This window comes from Carcharodon carcharias, chromosome 1 (genome assembly GCF_017639515.1).
Source record: "Carcharodon carcharias isolate sCarCar2 chromosome 1, sCarCar2.pri, whole genome shotgun sequence".
In the NCBI taxonomy this organism is placed as follows: domain Eukaryota; kingdom Metazoa; phylum Chordata; class Chondrichthyes; order Lamniformes; family Lamnidae; genus Carcharodon; species Carcharodon carcharias.
The window spans coordinates 33,395,315-33,413,665 of NC_054467.1; the positions used below are offsets into that span (position 1 = coordinate 33,395,315).

The 18,351-nt window shown below is 41.2% G+C and overlaps 1 protein-coding gene across 1 annotated transcript in view; it reads right to left on the minus strand.

Annotated features, from left to right (window-relative positions):
- The window catches only part of inpp4b (inositol polyphosphate-4-phosphatase type II B), a 900,896-nt gene that overhangs the window by 855,203 nt on the left and 27,342 nt on the right, over positions 1–18,351 (minus strand). The window contains exon 2 of the mRNA XM_041213287.1: positions 6,262–6,443. Within this exon, the coding sequence (XP_041069221.1) occupies positions 6,262–6,379 (118 nt within the window). The 5' untranslated portion in view covers positions 6,380–6,443. The remainder of the gene's footprint in view (positions 1–6,261; positions 6,444–18,351) is intronic.

Sequence of the window (18,351 nt, forward strand, 5' to 3'; positions counted from 1 at the left end):
GACACGCCCTCTTTATGGTACTAACTGCCATAAAGCAGGTTCTGTCGAAGGGTCATGAGGACTCGAAACATCAACTCTTTTCTTCTCCGCCGATGCTGCCAGACCTGCTGAGTTTTTCCAGGTAATTCTGTTTTTGTTGTGGTAGGTTTAAATGTCTGGTTGAAATTGACAGGCCAGGGAGAAGGTAAGTTGATAGGATTTGGGGCATGGGAGTGTTCAGAGGGCAGGATGGGGTGAGGGAGGTTCAGGTATTTGAGTGGAGGTGAGGGGGGAACTGGGACATTTGGGAGGGGATCTGGTTGGGCTTAGGGGGTTATGGACTGGTCGGGTCGGGTGGGAGAGAGGAAAAAAAGTCCCATGAGGTAGTTGCGGGAGTGTGGAATACTATTTGAGGTGTGGTTAGTCAGGTGGGTGGAGTCCACTGGGTGGGGTCAGGGGTCTCCTGTTGTGGGGGGGAAAATCAGTCTGGGTCTTTACAATTGTTACCCAGAAGTCAGAAGAGGTTTTAATTTGAACTTGCTCTGGGTAACTATTGGTGTAACCCTGTCAGAACCATCCAAACTTTGCGTTTTAAATTGTATTTTCGGATGGTTCCCAGCATAGCGCAATTGCCCAGAGGAAGTGTGCACTTCTGAGCAATTGCTGTGCAAGTTCCAAGAGGGTTCCCCAGTGCATCTCTGGAGTACCCTCCAATCTGACACTGGGGAGCTCAGAAGTTAAGGCCCACTATAGGAGACATAATATATCTTTGATCAGATACTGTACAATGGACTCAAATAAGGTCAGTATGTGAGGTCAGTGGACTATAGCAGAAAGCTATAAAGAAAGTGGACTATAGCAGAAAGCGAGCTGGTTATAAAACAAAAAGCAGAGATTAGAGGTAAGGGATAGCTATTCAGAGTAGCAGAAGGTGGGAAAGTGGATTCCCACAAGGATCTCTGCTGGGACCACTGTGGGTCACAGTTTATATTAATGATTTGGACTTCAGAATCAAAATTCCTAAATTTGTAGGCAACGCCAAATTGGGATGGATAAGCAACAGTAAGGATGACAGCAACAAAATTACAGGATGACATCAATAAGCAGGAAGAATGGGCATATAATTGGCAAATGTTTGTCAATGATGTTCTTGATAAGAAAAATAAGCAAGTCACATATTACTTGGAAAATGAGAATCTAAATAAGAGTACAGGGAAAAAGGGCCTTTAGGAATACAAAATTCATAAATCACTAAAAGCTGTGACATGGGTCAATAAGGCCACAGCAAAAGCAAATCCTGCTTGGTTTATTTCTAGAGACAGAATTGAAAAGCACAGATGTTACACTAAACTTGAAATCAAACCTAGGTTAGACCCAGACTTGGAGTACTGTGTACAGTTTGAGTCATCACACTGTGCAAAACAATATAAGGCTACTGGAGAGGATGCCAGAAAGGTTTGCAAGGGTGATACCAGAACTGTGAGGTTGCACCAATTAGGAAAGTATAAAAAGGCTGAGTCTTTTTTCTCTTGACAAAAGGCAGCAGAAGGGTGACCAAACATGTCTTTAAAAATTAACGGTTTTGAAAGCACAGATTCAGAGAAAAAAAAAGTGTTTCCACTTGTGCGGAAGAGAAAAACTAGGAGGCCATCGATATAAGACAGTCACCAAGAAATCACAGTATTTTTATAGTGCTGAAGGGGGCCATTCAGTCCATCTCGTCTGCACTGGCTCTCTGAAGAGCATTCCACCTAGTCCCACTCCCCTACCTTATCCCCATAGCCTTGCACACTTTTCAGGTAGCAATCCAATTCTTTTTTGAATACCTCGATTGAACCTGCCTCCACCACCCTTTCAGGAAGTTTGTTCCAGACTCCAACCACCCTCTGGGTGAAAAAAATTTTCCACATTTACTCTTTTTGCCAATTATTTTGAATCAGTGACCTATAGTTCTTGATGTTCTTGAGTGGGAAGAGTTTCTCACTATTTATCCTGCCCATACCCCACAGGATTTTGAATACCACTATCAAGTCTCCTCTCAGCCTTCTTTTCTCCAAGGAAAAAAAGAGTCCCAATCTATCCTCATTGCTACAGTTCTTCATCCAGTGAATCATTCTTGTGAAACTTCTCTGTACTTTCTCCAATGCCTTCATATCCTTAAGTATGGTGCCCAGAACTGGACACAGTACTCCAGATGAGGCCGGACTAGTGTCTTAATCAAATTCAACATGACCTCTCAATGCCTCTTATTAATAAAGCCCAAGATACTAAATGCTTTATTAACTGCTCTCTCAACATGCCCTGCCTTCTTCAATGACCTATGTACATATACACCAAGGTCCCTCTGTTACTGCACCCCCTTTAGAGGCGCTCCCTTTATTTTATATTGTCTCACCATATCTTTCCTGACAAAAGAAATCAAATAGAAAACTCACAAGAAACCTTTTTATCCAAGAGTGGTAAGAACATGGAACTGCTACCACAGGGAGTAGTTGAGGAGAGTAGTTTATATGACTTTCCTTTAAATGCATCTAAGCACATGAGGGAGATGGGCAATTACACTGATAGTGTTGGAAGAGATTGAGAGGAAGCTGCAGTGGAAATAAAAGCTGGCCTGGGCTAGTTGGACCAAATGGCTTGTTGCTATGCTCTATATTTTATGTAATTCTACAAACTAGAAATCAGTTCAGTGAACAATGAAGCTAAAACACAAAAAGTGAGCAGGACCACAATGGTTTTGAACTAAAATACCGACTTATAAAAGGAAAGAATTAATATGACAGAACATAATGTTGGATGGCATTAATTAAGGAAAAATTGAATCTTGGAACTAATCCCATTACATTGATGAAACTGACACCAGAAAAAACAAAGGAACTCATTAACTATAATTAAATAAGGAGTACACAGCCAAGGTACTTAATGGTTATATGACAGAGCACTTACTAAATATGTAACGAACATACCACAGTTATTTCTGCCTTCACCAGAAGAACACACCTGTGTAAACTTCCAGTACAAAAATTAACACTTTATTAAATATAAAATTAGGAAAGATTTCAGAGTAGAGATCTTAATTATTTCAGAAAACTCCACTACAATTAAACTAATTACAAATTATGTTGTGGAGAATTTATATTATTGATGTTTATCCACAAATAGTTTCCTTCAATTATTAATAACATACAATATTGCTTCTGACCAGTTTTTATAATTGCTACAGACATGATCTCTGATGAAATTCCTGTTCCAACAGAAATCCCAGAGCTAATTTAGGGAGGTGTTCTTGGATGAAATTGTTGTTATTTCATTTTGGGTAATTTTGGATTGGCAGTTCATTTTTACTTTTCACAGACTTTGTGGAGAGTAAAAAAAAAATCAGGCATGGAATAAATCTAGCTTCTGGTTTGTTTGTTTTAAACCTGCAACCTCTGCTTCTGATTTCTCAATAGATATCCAAATCCTCCATCCCATTTTCTCCAATGGAATGAAAACAATTTCAGTTCAGAGATCTCTCCTTGCAACGTAGAACTGCAAGTTCCAGGTTCATTCCAGTGTTGGTCTTATTATATTTTGTCCAAAGTCAAAAATTATCCTGTGTCTATATTTCCTTATTATAACTCTCAGCATTTTTGGGGGGCTTTACCTTTAGAAATAAGTCTCTCAAGGCATAACATTTACAGATCTATTTTTAGTTTAAATAATGTACATTTTATGCACATTTCAAGTAACATGCTCAATTAATTACAACAGAAAGGTCTTCTGTGTTTGACAAGAACAGAAAAATTAAGAAAATAAGGAAGCAAAGAATGAATAAACCATCAACCCCAATCTCCCCCCAATTCACCCTATCATGGATTCAGTTCAATTATTTAATTGATGGCAAAGCTTTGCATAAATACTTTCTGATCCGCAAGCAAAGCTCCAGACAATCTACTCTTCCACACACTTCACGATTCACCACTCACTAATTCAGCTGTCCTTCAAATTATATCTTCCTCTCACAAGCTCAAAAGAACAGGAACTATTATTTTTCAAAGAATACATTGATCTCTATCTATACTCACTCCAATTACATCTCTTCAGTTATTTATTTAGTTGACGTTTTGAATTAGTTGAATTAATACAACTGCTTTTGCTGGAAGACAACCCCATACCACTTTCTGCAAGAGAAAATTTGATTTCTGCTGTGTCCACTTTAAACCTGCAACCTTTGTTTCTGAACTCTCAAAGTAAGTAACCTGATATATCCTCCACATCTTTCATCCTACTTATGCTAACAAAATGAAAACAGATGATTCATTTCCATGAGCACTCCTCGCAACACCGAGCTACAGATTCCAGGTTCATTCTACGGCCTTTCAACTGAACATTCTTCAGCTCTTGAATATCCTTCACAACGTAGGGTGGCAGATCAGCCAGATTGACTTGATATTTCTGGAGCAGAGTGTAGAATATATGGTGTATCCCTCAATAACAAACTAACAATGTTAAATCTTTTTGTAAATCATAAGCACAGTTTCAGGTAAAGATGACACGTTGTTATGATCCCCAGCTGAGGTTACTACTGGACAAGCCTGATCCCAGGCTGGAACCCAGCTTGACAGATCCTAACTTTTATTTTTTTGATTAGATACGTGGAGAGGGGCTACTGAACAGAGTCACCGGAGTCAAGTAATGAATTTTTAACGAAAACATAAAACATTCATTAAACAAGGAAAGATGAACTATATTACAATACTCCTTCACCCACAGCTATACCTTTACAAATATATACAGATTTGTAAGAATAATGCAAGTTACAAAAGCTATCTTATACTCTATGTTCACATTAAGTACACATTCCATGTAAACCAATAAGCACCCTGTGGTCAGACACACCACACCCCAAAACCAAGTGGCAGATGTCACCCCAATCAGATGCTATGGATCTTCCACAACTCCCCCCAGACGCTTGTCTGAACATGAGCCAACCAGTCTCACTGAACCCAGTCTTTCACACTAAGAGAACTTGCTTTGGAATCTTCTCCCAAACCAACACTTTCTCTCAGACACCTTCCACAAGGGTTCACCTCCAGGGTCTCAAACTCTCCTTCCGATGTTACTCTTCCCTGGGTAACCACATGCATTTAAGCTGTCTTCCACGCACACACTCACTGATTCAACCATCAACACTGCTTCACATGCTCATAGCAAAGAGTTACCGACTTTCAGCCGCCTCTTTGGGCCTTCTGGCCTCTAGCTTTAAATCTGCTTCCTATAAGCTTGAAGCCTTCCTTTCTGCTCCTCTCTCAACTTCACTTAACAGGACCTTTTCCAGGTTCCTATCCTTTCTTTGACTAGAAGGTCTGCTTGGAACTTTCTCCTGTTCCACTCCCCTTAATTTTGGGGTCTCTTCTTTAGCCTGGGATTGGCTCTCTGTCCCCTTTGCTCCAGTCTCTCCTGGCAGCTGTCTTCAAAACTAACTGAACTAAAAGTGTTTCCAAATCAAACTGCTGTTTCTAGTTTCTTCTGTATGTCTGTCTGTGGGAGGAACCTGCCTTGCTGGACCCCATTGCTAGGTAACAGCCCAGTTGCTCTACTCTTGTTTGTTTAACTTAGCCATTACAGTCGTAAAACTCTCATTAGAAAAGCAGGCACCTTTTAAAAAGTTAAAAACTAAAACTCAACTGGACATTTTCTTAACACAGATACAGAAATACAAATCAAACTTAAACAAACATTAAAGCTAAAACTCATTCCTAACACTTACAAATATAACTTAAAACTCTATTTCCTAACAACATCTATGATACATTTTTTCACTATTTCTGAAGTTCACATCAACTAGACCTAACAATACTGTTGCATTACATTATGAAACAGAAGTATTAGACAGCTGTGCCTACATACTCAGTGTAGCAAGCTATGCACCAGCAACTATTAAACAAGGAAAGCATATATTTAACATATTAGTCAAATATAAAATATACTTTAAAAACAAGTATACAGAGTGAATAGTTTATGACTATGTAATAAGTTGCCTGGACATCAGAACCTTCAACTGGATGACAAATCCAAGTATCCATCTTTACATAAAGCATATATTCTAACATTAAACAATTAAAAAAGCAATTTTAAAAACCTTTACTGTTATTCAATTGTAGCAAATTAGACAGAAGGAAAAGGCAAATCAAACTTTCTCTGGGAGGTGATTCCAAGTTTTCGGTGGTAATTAATGGGTATTCATTTTGGCCTTTTCATAAACTTAGACAGACGTACACAAAATAATTCTAACTTAACCTTGATAGTTTCTCTGCTTAGCTCTGGATTTTCTATATGTTTTCAATATGCCTTCCTTTTCGAAGCAGATTGGAGGCTTCTGGGCAAAGGAGAATAGTTCGGCTGAGTTGAATTTCATTTCATTACAGCAATAATGAAATGGAAGATGAAGACAGACTTAACATCACGATCAGCATCAGTTGCTAAACACAAAATAAAATGAATAAATAAAGTTAGTTATTCTCCCAACTGAAAATTCAAGCTCTGCAAAACCTGAATGCATCTCTTTTCCTTTAAATCTATTTACTTTACTGAATGTTGCATCCTGGGTTAGAGACACTGTTGCCATAGTAAAGTATGTTGAAAGACAACTACATTTGCGAACTAAGCAATGCAAAATGAAGAGCAGCAATATTGGATTAATATTGTAAATATGAAAACAGTGTGAAATATTTCCAATGACAGTGACATTACTTAATTTATCCTACATTTTTTCTTCATGCTCCCCCTCCCCATAATCCATTTAAAGCCCTAATCCTGGAGTACATTTCCACAGGTAGCAACAACCTTCAGCCTACACATAAACTAGGACAAATGCCAGGAGGCCAAATCATGGGTGGTAGAGGTCAAAACTGACTGGCCACTAGCTTGTAATCTACCGAATGGGTCACCCAACACTAGCTTGTAATCTACAGAATGGGACACCCAGTAAAAATCAGGAGCAGGAACTCTAAACAGGTTTCCTCACCTATTGTCTGGGAATGTTAAAGCTAATCGTATCACTCCTTATTGATAATCCAAGTAAAGTCAACTAAATGAATCGCACCACAGATTGATCTTAACAGTGTGCTATTCCTTGTGAAGTATCACACCAGTAGGTGCATGAAGCCACTGACAACTCTTCGCTGTAACCATTCAAATGAGGTAAATGCAATTATAATTATCTATATCCGAGATTAAAATTGACCTTTGTTAAACACTTCAATGCTGTATATACACACAAATACTTCTAGAAGAACTCAGATATAAAAGGTATATATTAAGGGACTTGTATACATACACACAAGGTGAAAGCAGGATGCTCAGTTTTCACTACCAGTTTGAGGAATTGTTTAATTTGCTGTTGGAATACAGGCAGCATTGGCAAGGCTGCATTTATTTCCTACCCTTGTTAATTTATAAAAGGTGGTGTTGGGTCTTCTCAAACTTATTATTTTATATTCAGCATCAACATTCCTGGCTTGTTGATGGTGGAGGGACTCCAACGGCTCAGGAAGTGAAGTACTCATCAGAAACAACCCAGCCTCTTCTCAGCTCCTGTAGCCATCTTGTTGGTAACTGTTTGGATAAGCATCTGGTAACGATGACCTCAAGAATGTTGATGGTCTGGGCAACAATGCTGCCATTGACAGTCAGGTGGAATTGTCTGTGTCTTCTCTTCTTAAAAATGGCCACTGCTTGTCACTCATCAGCCCCAAGGCTGGATGTTGTCGAGGTCCAAATGTATGCTAGCAAGGGCAGCTTCATTATCAAAAACATAAGTGAATGGAGAAGAACACCGTAGAAGCATCAACAAACAGTTCCAGTGCTGGCCTTTTGATAGAGAGAAATCTGTAAAACTATCCTGGGGCTATAACGATCAGTCTCCAACAGCCATGAACATCTATCTTTATGAGAGACTTTAGCCATTTGAGAGATTTACCTGACCCTCGCAGACCTCAGTTATGCTCAGGCTCCACGATGCCATTAAATCAAAAAGCAGAATACTGCAGGAGCTAGGAATCTGAAATAAAATCAACACACATACTCAGCAGGTAAAGCAACATGTAAAAAGAGAGAAACAAAATTAACTTTTCAGGTCAATGAAAGGTCATCGACCTGAGAAGTTAACTACGTTTTTCTCTTCACAGATGCTGCCCAACCTGCTCAGTATTTCAGTATTTTCAGTGTTTATTCCATGATGCAATTTTTGGTTGAATAATGCTTTGAAGCTGAAGTCATTGTCACCTCTCTTCTGGCATTCAGCTCATGTCCATACTTATATTAGATCTAGAATCAAATAGTTCTGGTGGAACCTAAACTGAATATCAACAAGCAGGTTTGAATCATTTCTGGAGATAGCAATTTTGCTATGTAGAAACCAGAATTCTGTGCATGAGACTCAGTCAAAAGCTATTATTGCAAAGGTTAACGGTCCTATTATAATGTAGAAATAGCTATATGTATTTAGAAATATTGATCCATTCCCTTGCATGCATATTTCTCACAAGTAACTATAGACACATATCAGTGTTAGTGTATGTTACTTATTGGTGTTTCATGTTACAATTCGGTGTTGTTTGATTGCTTTAATCTGCAAGTCTGGTCAGTGTGCTAATATCTGCTATTTTGAAGAGGCCACTCTTCCATTATACAAGACTGTTAAATTCATTAATAGAATGCTACAAATTAACTAACTTTGTCCCATCAGAGTGTATTCCAGACTAGTGTATCACTTGATTGTTCAGAGAGAGGAGATAAAAGCCATGAGATAATAACAAACCTCAAAATTCATCCACCAGTCATTAGGTTTTAATGCTGCTACATCTAAATAAAATTCTCAAAAATATTTTACATGGATTTGATCATATGTAACTTCAGTATATTGAATTAAATGCATTCCAAAAGATCATTTCATCTGAACCACAAGCTTCTTTTCCCACCATTCATAAAATTAGCTTAAAAACTACAACTTGGAGTACCATGTGAAAAAGTTTAATATCTTGCACTCAATGGCTATTACCAGATTTTACCTTGAAGGTACCTATTTAACTTATTGCGCCCTGCACAAACGAACAATGCCATTTTTATTAAACAAGAAACAAGATTTTCGTACAAGGTTAATGCAAAAAGCCTCCATTTTGGCCACATTTAAATATTGTGCATATTCAAATGATTCTCAAATCAAATTTTTCAATGAAATTTATCAAAAAGTGTGTCTAAAATTCAATTTCACTACTTAAAATCAAGTTGGTGTCCAACTTCCAAACACTTTGGAAGCGTGGTCAGCAAACTACCAGCTTCCAGCAACAATAAGCTACCACATCCCCTTATTAATTATTTTGTAGCTGAATCTCTGCACGTACTGCAGACTCTACAGCTGGACTCTACAGGCATGATTAAGAAAATATGCAGTACAGGCTTAAACTAAAACATCTTTGGTTGATGTTTCGCACTACACTTGCGCCTCAGAGTCACAAGGTTCCGGGTGCAAGTCCCACCCCAGGACTTGAGCACAAAAATTAAGGCTGATGCTCCAGTGCAATATGGCCTGCCAGCTCAGGTGGATACCAAATATCCCATGGCACCATTTTGAAGGGCAGCGTGTGAGTTATCCCTGGTGTCCTGGCCAATTTTTCTTGCTCACAAAAAAAGATTATCTTGTTAATATCACGTTGCTATTTATGGGACCTTGCTGTGCATAAATTGGCTGTTGCACTTCCAATAGTATAACAATGCTTAATTACATTTCTAAACAATTTCATTGGCTGTAAAGCACTTTGAGACATTCAGTGGTCATGAAAAGCACTATATATGCAAGCCTCCCTTTCTTGCAATCCTAATATAAATTCTAAACCCAGCATGTTCTAATAATAATAAACTGCAATACTTTCTAGTCCAAAAGGAACTGAAAACTTGTTGCAATCACTGAACTTTTTGCCCTCCTCACAATGCAATTAAGCCTCCTTCCTCAACGGCAGGTTATGCAATAACAATTTGAAAGGATTATGTGCATCTAAAACTAAAAAGCAATTAGCCTAACTTGCAAGACTGTGGAAGCCAATCTTTCTGGAGCTCCCAGATTGGGTTTGGTCTCAAATGTATTACTAAATGAATAAAAAACACGTCATAGAACAATAAAAACTTGTATTTATACAGCACCTTTAATAAAACAAATAATAAAATGAATAAGACACCAATGTACAGCAGGAGATTAACAACCATCTCAGGCTCCAATGACTTCTGTGGTTCAACCTCTGACAGCTCCATTCTGGTAAGCTTCTGCCAAATTTCAATATCAACTTGGCCTATATCCTAATGCTCAAATCCTATGACTCAAACATTAAGCTGTTGCTTAGCAACAAGCAAATGTTTCACCTGCATCAATCTGTAACTCGCTAATGCATATAAGAGCACACACAGTTCCATGGATTCATGAAACTACATAAATAAGACAACAGCTATGAATCACATCTTATAGGGATTTCCAAGACAGTTAATATGCACCAGAACACCAACATCCATTCGAAGAAAGCATGTAAACATGGTCCAATTAATTCAAGTGTGAAAAGGAAAAAATGCATTTTCCACGTGCAAATCAAACAGGAATATGGCATAACAGCTCGAGGTTTGGTGTAACATCTGCAAACACTACAAAACTTACATGCATCTAGGTGCTCAGTTGGTGAGCCAATTACATAAGTTACATCTGCCTGTACAAGTGTTTTAAATTCGAAAATTACATCTTGTTGTAGAAAATTTTCCTTTCCATGGAGATATATCATCTGCAGCAAAATTTTACCCAGATGGCCAAAATGGCAGAAACTTTCCCCAAATAGGCCAATTCCAAAGGATCAAAGATTAAAACCTTTGTTAAAAACCCTCCCTGATGCATTAGCAACACCTAGTAGTGCAGATTTCAATTTGCTTTGTGCTCCAACTGAAAGAAAACTGATCCAATACAATTTCTCAGAAAGGTCATAAGCAAAGAGAAGTTGGAGAAACTTGGAATGTTCTCACTAGAGCGACGGAGATTGAGGGGCGACTTGATAGAAGTTTACAAAATTGAGTGGCATGGACAGAGCAGATAGTCAGAAGCTTTTTCCCAGGGTGGAAGAGTAAATTACTAGGGAACATAGATTTAAGGAGAGAGGAGAAAACTATAGAGGAGATGTGACGGGCAAGTTTTTTTACGCAGAGGGTAGTCAGTGTCTGGAATTCGCTGCCAGAGGTGGTGGTGGAAGCAGGTACGATAGGGGTGTTTAAGAGACAGCTTGACAAATACATGAATAGGATGGGAATAGAGGGATACAGACCCCGGAAATGCAAAATGTTTTAGCTGATAGGCAATATGATCGGCGCAGGCTTGGAGGGCCAAAGGGCCTGTTCCTGTGCTGTACTTTTCTTTGTTCTTTGTTCAAATATTTTAGTACAAAGTCTTAGCCTCATACGCAGCACCAATTGAGATACAAGATAATAACTGATAAACCCTGCTCTATTAAAAGCAATACCCTTGCAATATTTCCTAGTTCTTCTGATCCAAGTCATTTTGCTGGATTTAACTGGTCAGCTTGTGTACCAAGGCATATCACAGGTTAGCAAGATTGAGGTTTCTGCCAATTTTCCATTTGCCAAGAGGCTTTCTTAACAAGGTTAAGATGATCATTTTCGCTACAAATGCACAGAAAGAGACTGGGAGAAAAAAAAATGAATGAAAATTAATAAAGTCATAGGATCACTAAGCCTTTACTTCTACTTATCACATTAAATCAGGTAATTTAGCAGACTGATACTGTAAGGTTTGTGCTATGGAGCCAATCCTGCAAAATGGATTATGTTGATTGCTGACAGCATAAAGGCGCAGAGGATTTCTACTGGGATATCAACACCATGCACTTGCTTGCTCAAATGGAACAAGAGTATCTCTGCCTGCATATTAAGCGACAGAATTCCAAGTGATGAAGTTTTCATAAGGCTATTCCACAGGGAGAGAACACCAAGAGCTCATGTTTCTATTGTAAATGCCGGTTACTCCTGCAATAGTGCTTCGTCTTGATCTTATAACAGAACTGAATTTCAGTCCACAAATCTGCAATGTTATAACAAAATAAGACTTGCTAATCTTTTCCATTAACTTTATTGACCTTACAATCAATATCCCCTCTTTTTATTTTTGGCCATGTTCAGCCTGTTTCTTTCAATGAATGATACCTTTAAATCAGCTGCACACTTGGAGAGAAAGCTTACGAGCAGCCTGCATGGTACCTTGAAGTTTGCTGTGCAGCCACACACTCGTGCAGCTTACAGGTAACATTTCTCTTGCTTGTTGAGCTTGTACATTGTAAGTAATGTTCTGCTGCCATCTGCCATACAAGACTACCAGATATCAGTTTGATTCAGTTCACAGCACTCACCTGAATCCAGTAAGTTGTAGTTTTAAACTCCACTCCATGAGCAAATACTTTAGCATGACAATTCAGTGCAGTACCGAGGGAGTGCAGCATTGCTGAAGGTGTTATCTTTTGGATGAGACATTAAACCACGGCCCCACTGTTTACCGTCACTGAGCTGGCCAAAGCGCACGTCACTTTTTTGAAAGACAGCAAGGAGTTCTCCCTCACTGAATAACAAAGTTAATCACATGGTGTTGTGGGGCCTTGCTGTGAATAAATTGATCGCTCATGTAACAAGATAACAATTCTAAAGTAATTCTAAAGTAATGGTTGTGAATTTGTTCTTCCTAATCCCTTCATTATTCCTCAGCCCTCCTACTTCTGTCACAATCCCAAGCTAGACTCTCTCTTGGATAAACCTGCAGCTTTCCTCTGTTGGAGCAACCCAAAACTGCTCACCCTATGCTCCTGCTGGCTTTCCCATCCAGCATGTCCACTGGGGGCTAAACTTGCCAAATTCCTTCTCATTCCAGCTACCCCTCCCACCAGTGAGCCAGTGGGCAGAGTCAGCAAATCAAGCACCACTCCTTTCTGCATCTCCCACCAGAATGTTAATTTATTTGCTATCCATGACTTTAAAGTCAATGATTACATCACCATGTCCTTGACAGAAACTGGGCTCATGGGCAACTGCACCTTCCCCTACTCAAGTTTTCTGCCTGGCTATACCTTCCACCACATGCATCACTCATGCCATTGTGGTCCATATCACCAAATCTCACTTTGGTCTACCTCCCCCCTTCTCTGGCACTTTCTCCTCCTTTGAGCATCCTACCTTGTTAAACTAACATCTAATCCCTCAAAAATGTTTGCTCTATACTGCCAGCACAAGTCCCAGATCAGGTTTTTTACCTAGATATCCTCACTGCTTTCTTCCCACAGCCACTACGCCAAACAATTTCTCATCCTGGGTGACTTCAACCTCGTTTGCAACTCAACTTGATCTTTCTCCTCTGCGTTCACTTCCTGTTCTCTTGACCCTATCGCACTGAACTGCTGACCACCCTTCCTTCCCTGGTCTCCATGCTAACTGATATTATAAACACTTCCATCCTCAGATACCTTCCGACCTCCTCCCTAAAAATGACATTTACTCTTGGCCCTTGTCAATTTCCACTCCAAAATACTTGAACATATCATCACCTCCCAAATCCACGTTCATCTTTCTTGCAAATCCATGTTTGAACCTCTCCCACAACACTAAAAGCACCCCAAAGTCACAAATGAGATCTTGTGGCTCTGACCACAGTACACTATCCCTCCTCATCCTCATCAACCTACCTGCAACCTTTGACACAACCGACAATACCATCCTTCTCCAACATCTATCCTAAGTGATTCAACTGAGTGGGACTGCCCTCAACTGGCTCCATTCTTGCTTATCCAATCATAGCCCGAAAATTTCCTACAATAACAGCTCTTTCCACCCTATTACCTCTGGAACTCCCGTGGGTCTACCTGTGTCCCCTCCTATGTCTCAGCTACATGCTGCCCCTCAGCAGCATTCATTTAAAAACACAACCTCAGATTCCACATCCCTACCAACACCACCCAGCTCTATGTCACCATCACCTCCATGAACCCCTTCATTGTCTCTGCATTTTCAAATTGCTTGTCTGATACCAAGTCTTGCATGAGCAGAAGTTTCTTCCAACTAGAGAAACTGAAACTACAGTCTTCGGTCCCCACTGCAAAAATCAGTTCTTTAGCCATCAAACCTACATTCCTTCATGGCCAATGATTCAGGTTTAACACCACTTATTGCAACCTCAGCAATATATTTCATCGAGCTGAGCTTCCAACCCCAATCCTCCATAGTGAAGACTGTCCAGTCCCACATCTGTAATAAGATCCATCTCAGTCTCTACCTCTGCCCCTCTGTTGCTGAAATACTAATTCGCGTTTGTTACCTCCAAACGCCACTGCAATCTTGGCTAGTCTCCCATCTCGCACACTTTATAAAAACTTAGGTTCATGAATCTCTGTTGCCCATATTCTAATTTGCACCATGCCCCATTCACCCATCATCCCTGTGCTTGCTGACCTACATTGGCTCCCGGTCCAGTAAAGCCTGGTCTTAAAGTTTCCATCTTCATGTTCAAACACCATGCCCTTACGCCTTCCCCATCACTAACTTCCTCCAGCTTCACCTCCAAAAAAAAAACTCGGCATTCTACAACTCTGGTCTCTTGTGCATCTCTCACCTTCTTCATCCCACCATTGGAGGTTGGGCATTGAGCAGTCCAGGCCTTAAGCTTTGGAATTCCATCTAGGAATGGCTCCACCCTTCCCTCCTCAAAGGCATTCCTTGAAACTTACCTTGATCAAGCCCTGTCCTAATATCTCTTTCAATTATGAGAGAAGTTAGTTTTGGAAGTGCAGTGCATCCATGGTCCTTAAGCAATACACAATCATTTTCTTAGGCTATGAGTTTAAGGAATCCTACAATCAAGTGAGGATCAGGCAAAAGGAATCACCAGCACGTTCCTTGCTAGGAAAATTAAATCCATTAACTGAAAAATACAGCCCATATAGAATATAATTTTGATTCTAAATAATCTCTAAGGTGTTAAACCACTGATCTAAAACAGATATTTGAGATAGAAATGCTTGAATTGTAATAAGTTTATTCTACTAAAAATGTACTATAAAATACAAAAGTAAAAATTATTTGAGACTTTGACTCCAGTATAGAAAATACTAGATTCTGATTGGTTGAGGGAAATTCCCATTTTGAATGAGGTGGCCTCCATAAACATGCTTTTTTTTAAATTTAATAAAAAAAATGGTTTCCTTGGAACAACCACTGAGCTTTATTGCAATTTAAATATATTGACCAAAATATTTTCCTGCTATCTTCCCTGCTCTAAACAGTTTTCAGGTAACCAGCCTAGACCCAAAATAATCTTGTACTCTATAGCCTCATTAGCAACAGTGCTAGATGCAAGCTGGTTTTCATTGCTTAGTGGATTTAGCAGGAATGCTGGATTAAAAGGGCAGTATGTATTGTAGAAAATCCCAAAAGCATACACTCTTCAGCTTCACTCTTGCTAGAATTAGAAACAGGATCGAGATATGGAAGATGTTACAGTAAAATTAAAAATAAGACAAAGCCATAAAATAATGCAATAGGTTTTCCACAATGAGAAAGAGTGGGTGGAATTCTAAGTCCCACGGTGGGGGCAGGGAGTGTTTCCTGCTGTGGAGGCTGGGCAGAAACCACACTATATCTTCCAGTCCTGAAGTAATTGTGTATCCAGGGGTTTTGCGTGTCTTCCATGGCGGGGTGGGCTTGATGGCATGTGCCCCGCCATCGCATCCGGGCGCCACATTTAAAAAAGGTGCCCAGACATCCACAATGTTAGATCAAAAACCAGGTGTCTACAAGGTCATCCGCAGGCCCAGCTCCGAAATTTAGTGATGCCTCCCTGCACGTCCTCCCGGACAATGTCGAGGTGCGTAGGAATGTACTGTACCTGCCTGATGGGAGGAGGTGGCCAAGCAGGGATACCAATGCTGCATGGGCGCAGGTGGCTGATGCTGTCAGTGCCCATGGAGAGAACAAGAGATCAGCAGCAGTGCTAGAAGAGGAAGAGGATGAATAACCTTATTTGATCCGCCAGAGTAAATCTCAGAATCACAATCTTTATAGTGCAGAAATAAGCCATTTAGCCTATCGCTCTCATTAGATGGTTGCGTAAACCACAAAGACACCAATATTGCAGGGTCCAAGGCCCAGTGGCAACAGCACGTCCTGCCTCAGTCCTACTTCAGTACATCCATGCTGCGGTGGACTTCCCACTGCACCTCCCTCACACTTCCGCAGATATGGAACACTGCATGGAAGGGGATATGCTTGGCGGGGGGGGTGGAACCAGTTTAGATGCAGAGGGAGCCAGCAACTTGCAAATCACATGCCTGTCTGAGCCTTCCCATTGCATGTGGATGTGCTCAGTACTCTGGAGGGTGCTGGTCCACAACCCTTCTGCCCAATTTGCACCATTGATGATGTACCACAAAAGTGGGCTTTCTTACAAGGGGAGGTATGTCAAATCCACCGCTCAAAATCCACGCATCTCCTCTCAAAAATGCTCTCTTTGAGCAGAAGAAGCTCCATCACAATCGCAGAGAATGAGAGGGCAATGGTGATAGGTAGCCATTTTTCAGGTCTCTGATGGAATTCAAGCACAGGGCATCTGAGCTCGCAGGAGTGGATAGTACAAAGCCATTGCCGATAGGGAGCTTGGCCTTGGGCATCTACCTAGTAAGGATTCATCCATCAATGCAAACCTGAGGGTCAAATGTGCCTCCATGTTGGAGGCAGCTGATGCTGTCACTTGCAGTCTTCTATCAAGATGAGGAGGACAAGGACAAGGACTCGGCCTCCCATCAGTCATTAGCCCCAGCCCAGAGATGAGCCAGGAAGAAGAGGAGAGCTCCGCACCTGTAAAGGTGTCACAATGGTCACTTTCACCCTCCACCAGCTCAGGAACACCTGCCTTGGTGGGTATTAGGAAGGGTCTCACAAATCTGATCGAGGACGAGGATGAGGACAAGTACGAGGACGAAGCTTCAGCTGAGCTCCCCGGCTCGGAGGGCTGCTGGAGAAGAGGCATCTATGAGATCAGAGTCAATGACAAGCCTCTGCATTCTCCAACTGATGGAGAGTCAGCAAAAGGCAGAGTAACATCACGCAGAGCTATTGGGAGCCAACACGTGAATCGGAGGAGGCCAAATGCTTGCTCTCTGATGAAGTGGTGCCTGCACGTGCACACATGGGAGGTCTCCATGGGGAGGATGGTGGATACTTCATCCAGCAGAATGCCCAGTTTCTCCAAAGATGTGTGCAGACCTGCATTCCATCACCATTGCCACGGATAAGTTCATGCACTGATAATGCAAGAAGGGAAAGGGGTACCTCTATGCTCCTCCACGCGCCCCTTACCCTCAAGGAGTCAGGCCAGAGCCCTTGGGCATCCAAAGGGAGGAAGAGTGGCAGCTGCACAGACCTGGGCCATCCACTTAGGACTCTGAGGTCGTCTGCTCCTTCTTCATTGTCTTTGCCTGTGACCCCTTCAACCTCATCCTGTGTCACTGCAGCTGGACCACAGGGGGACAGCCAAAGTAAGCCAGGACTGTCCAGGCCTCAACTCTCCAGAGGATGGCCACCAAAGTCATCAAATGCAACAGGGCAAACAAATGCACAGGCTATCTCCGCTCCTGCTGCGGATGTCAGGGCAGCACCTAAAAAAAAGTGGTAGTCCATGTAAAAATCAAAAAATTTTGATCTCAAAGTGATTTCACAGATGAACACTATCACTGTATTAGCTGCAAATACATTCACTCACACTAAATAACGTCTACTATTACCTTTCAGCATCATTATATAGCCTTCGTGAGACCTCCCCACCACCCAACCCATCACTAGCAGCTCAGCTGCGCGCAGCTGGATCACAAAGGATTCTGAGAGGGAGGTGTTCTGTGGCAGGGACTTTGAGCCTCACGCAAGCACTCTCCCGCATAAGTGGAGTTTCATCCATCACACTCATCTCTTAGTGCCCCAAGCATTTTCAAAGCTGCCTGCTGGGGTTCTCTTTCAGTTGTCCATCTGAGCTGACCTGCATCTCCACCCACTCCCATGCAGCACCTGTGCCCATCCAACACGAGACTCCGCTCGCTTGCGATATCGTGAAGATAGCGATCATCATATTTCTGATGAGCTTCCCCACCATTTCCAGTCTCCCAGTCACCCATGTCATTTCCCCATACAACAGACCCCACCGGCATATCTTTCACCCTCCCCGCCAACACCTTCCAGCCTGAACGCTTCTTATCCCAGGATGGCCAGGTGAATGTGCACATTCCCGACCTTCCAGAGGATCCCACTCCATCCACATGG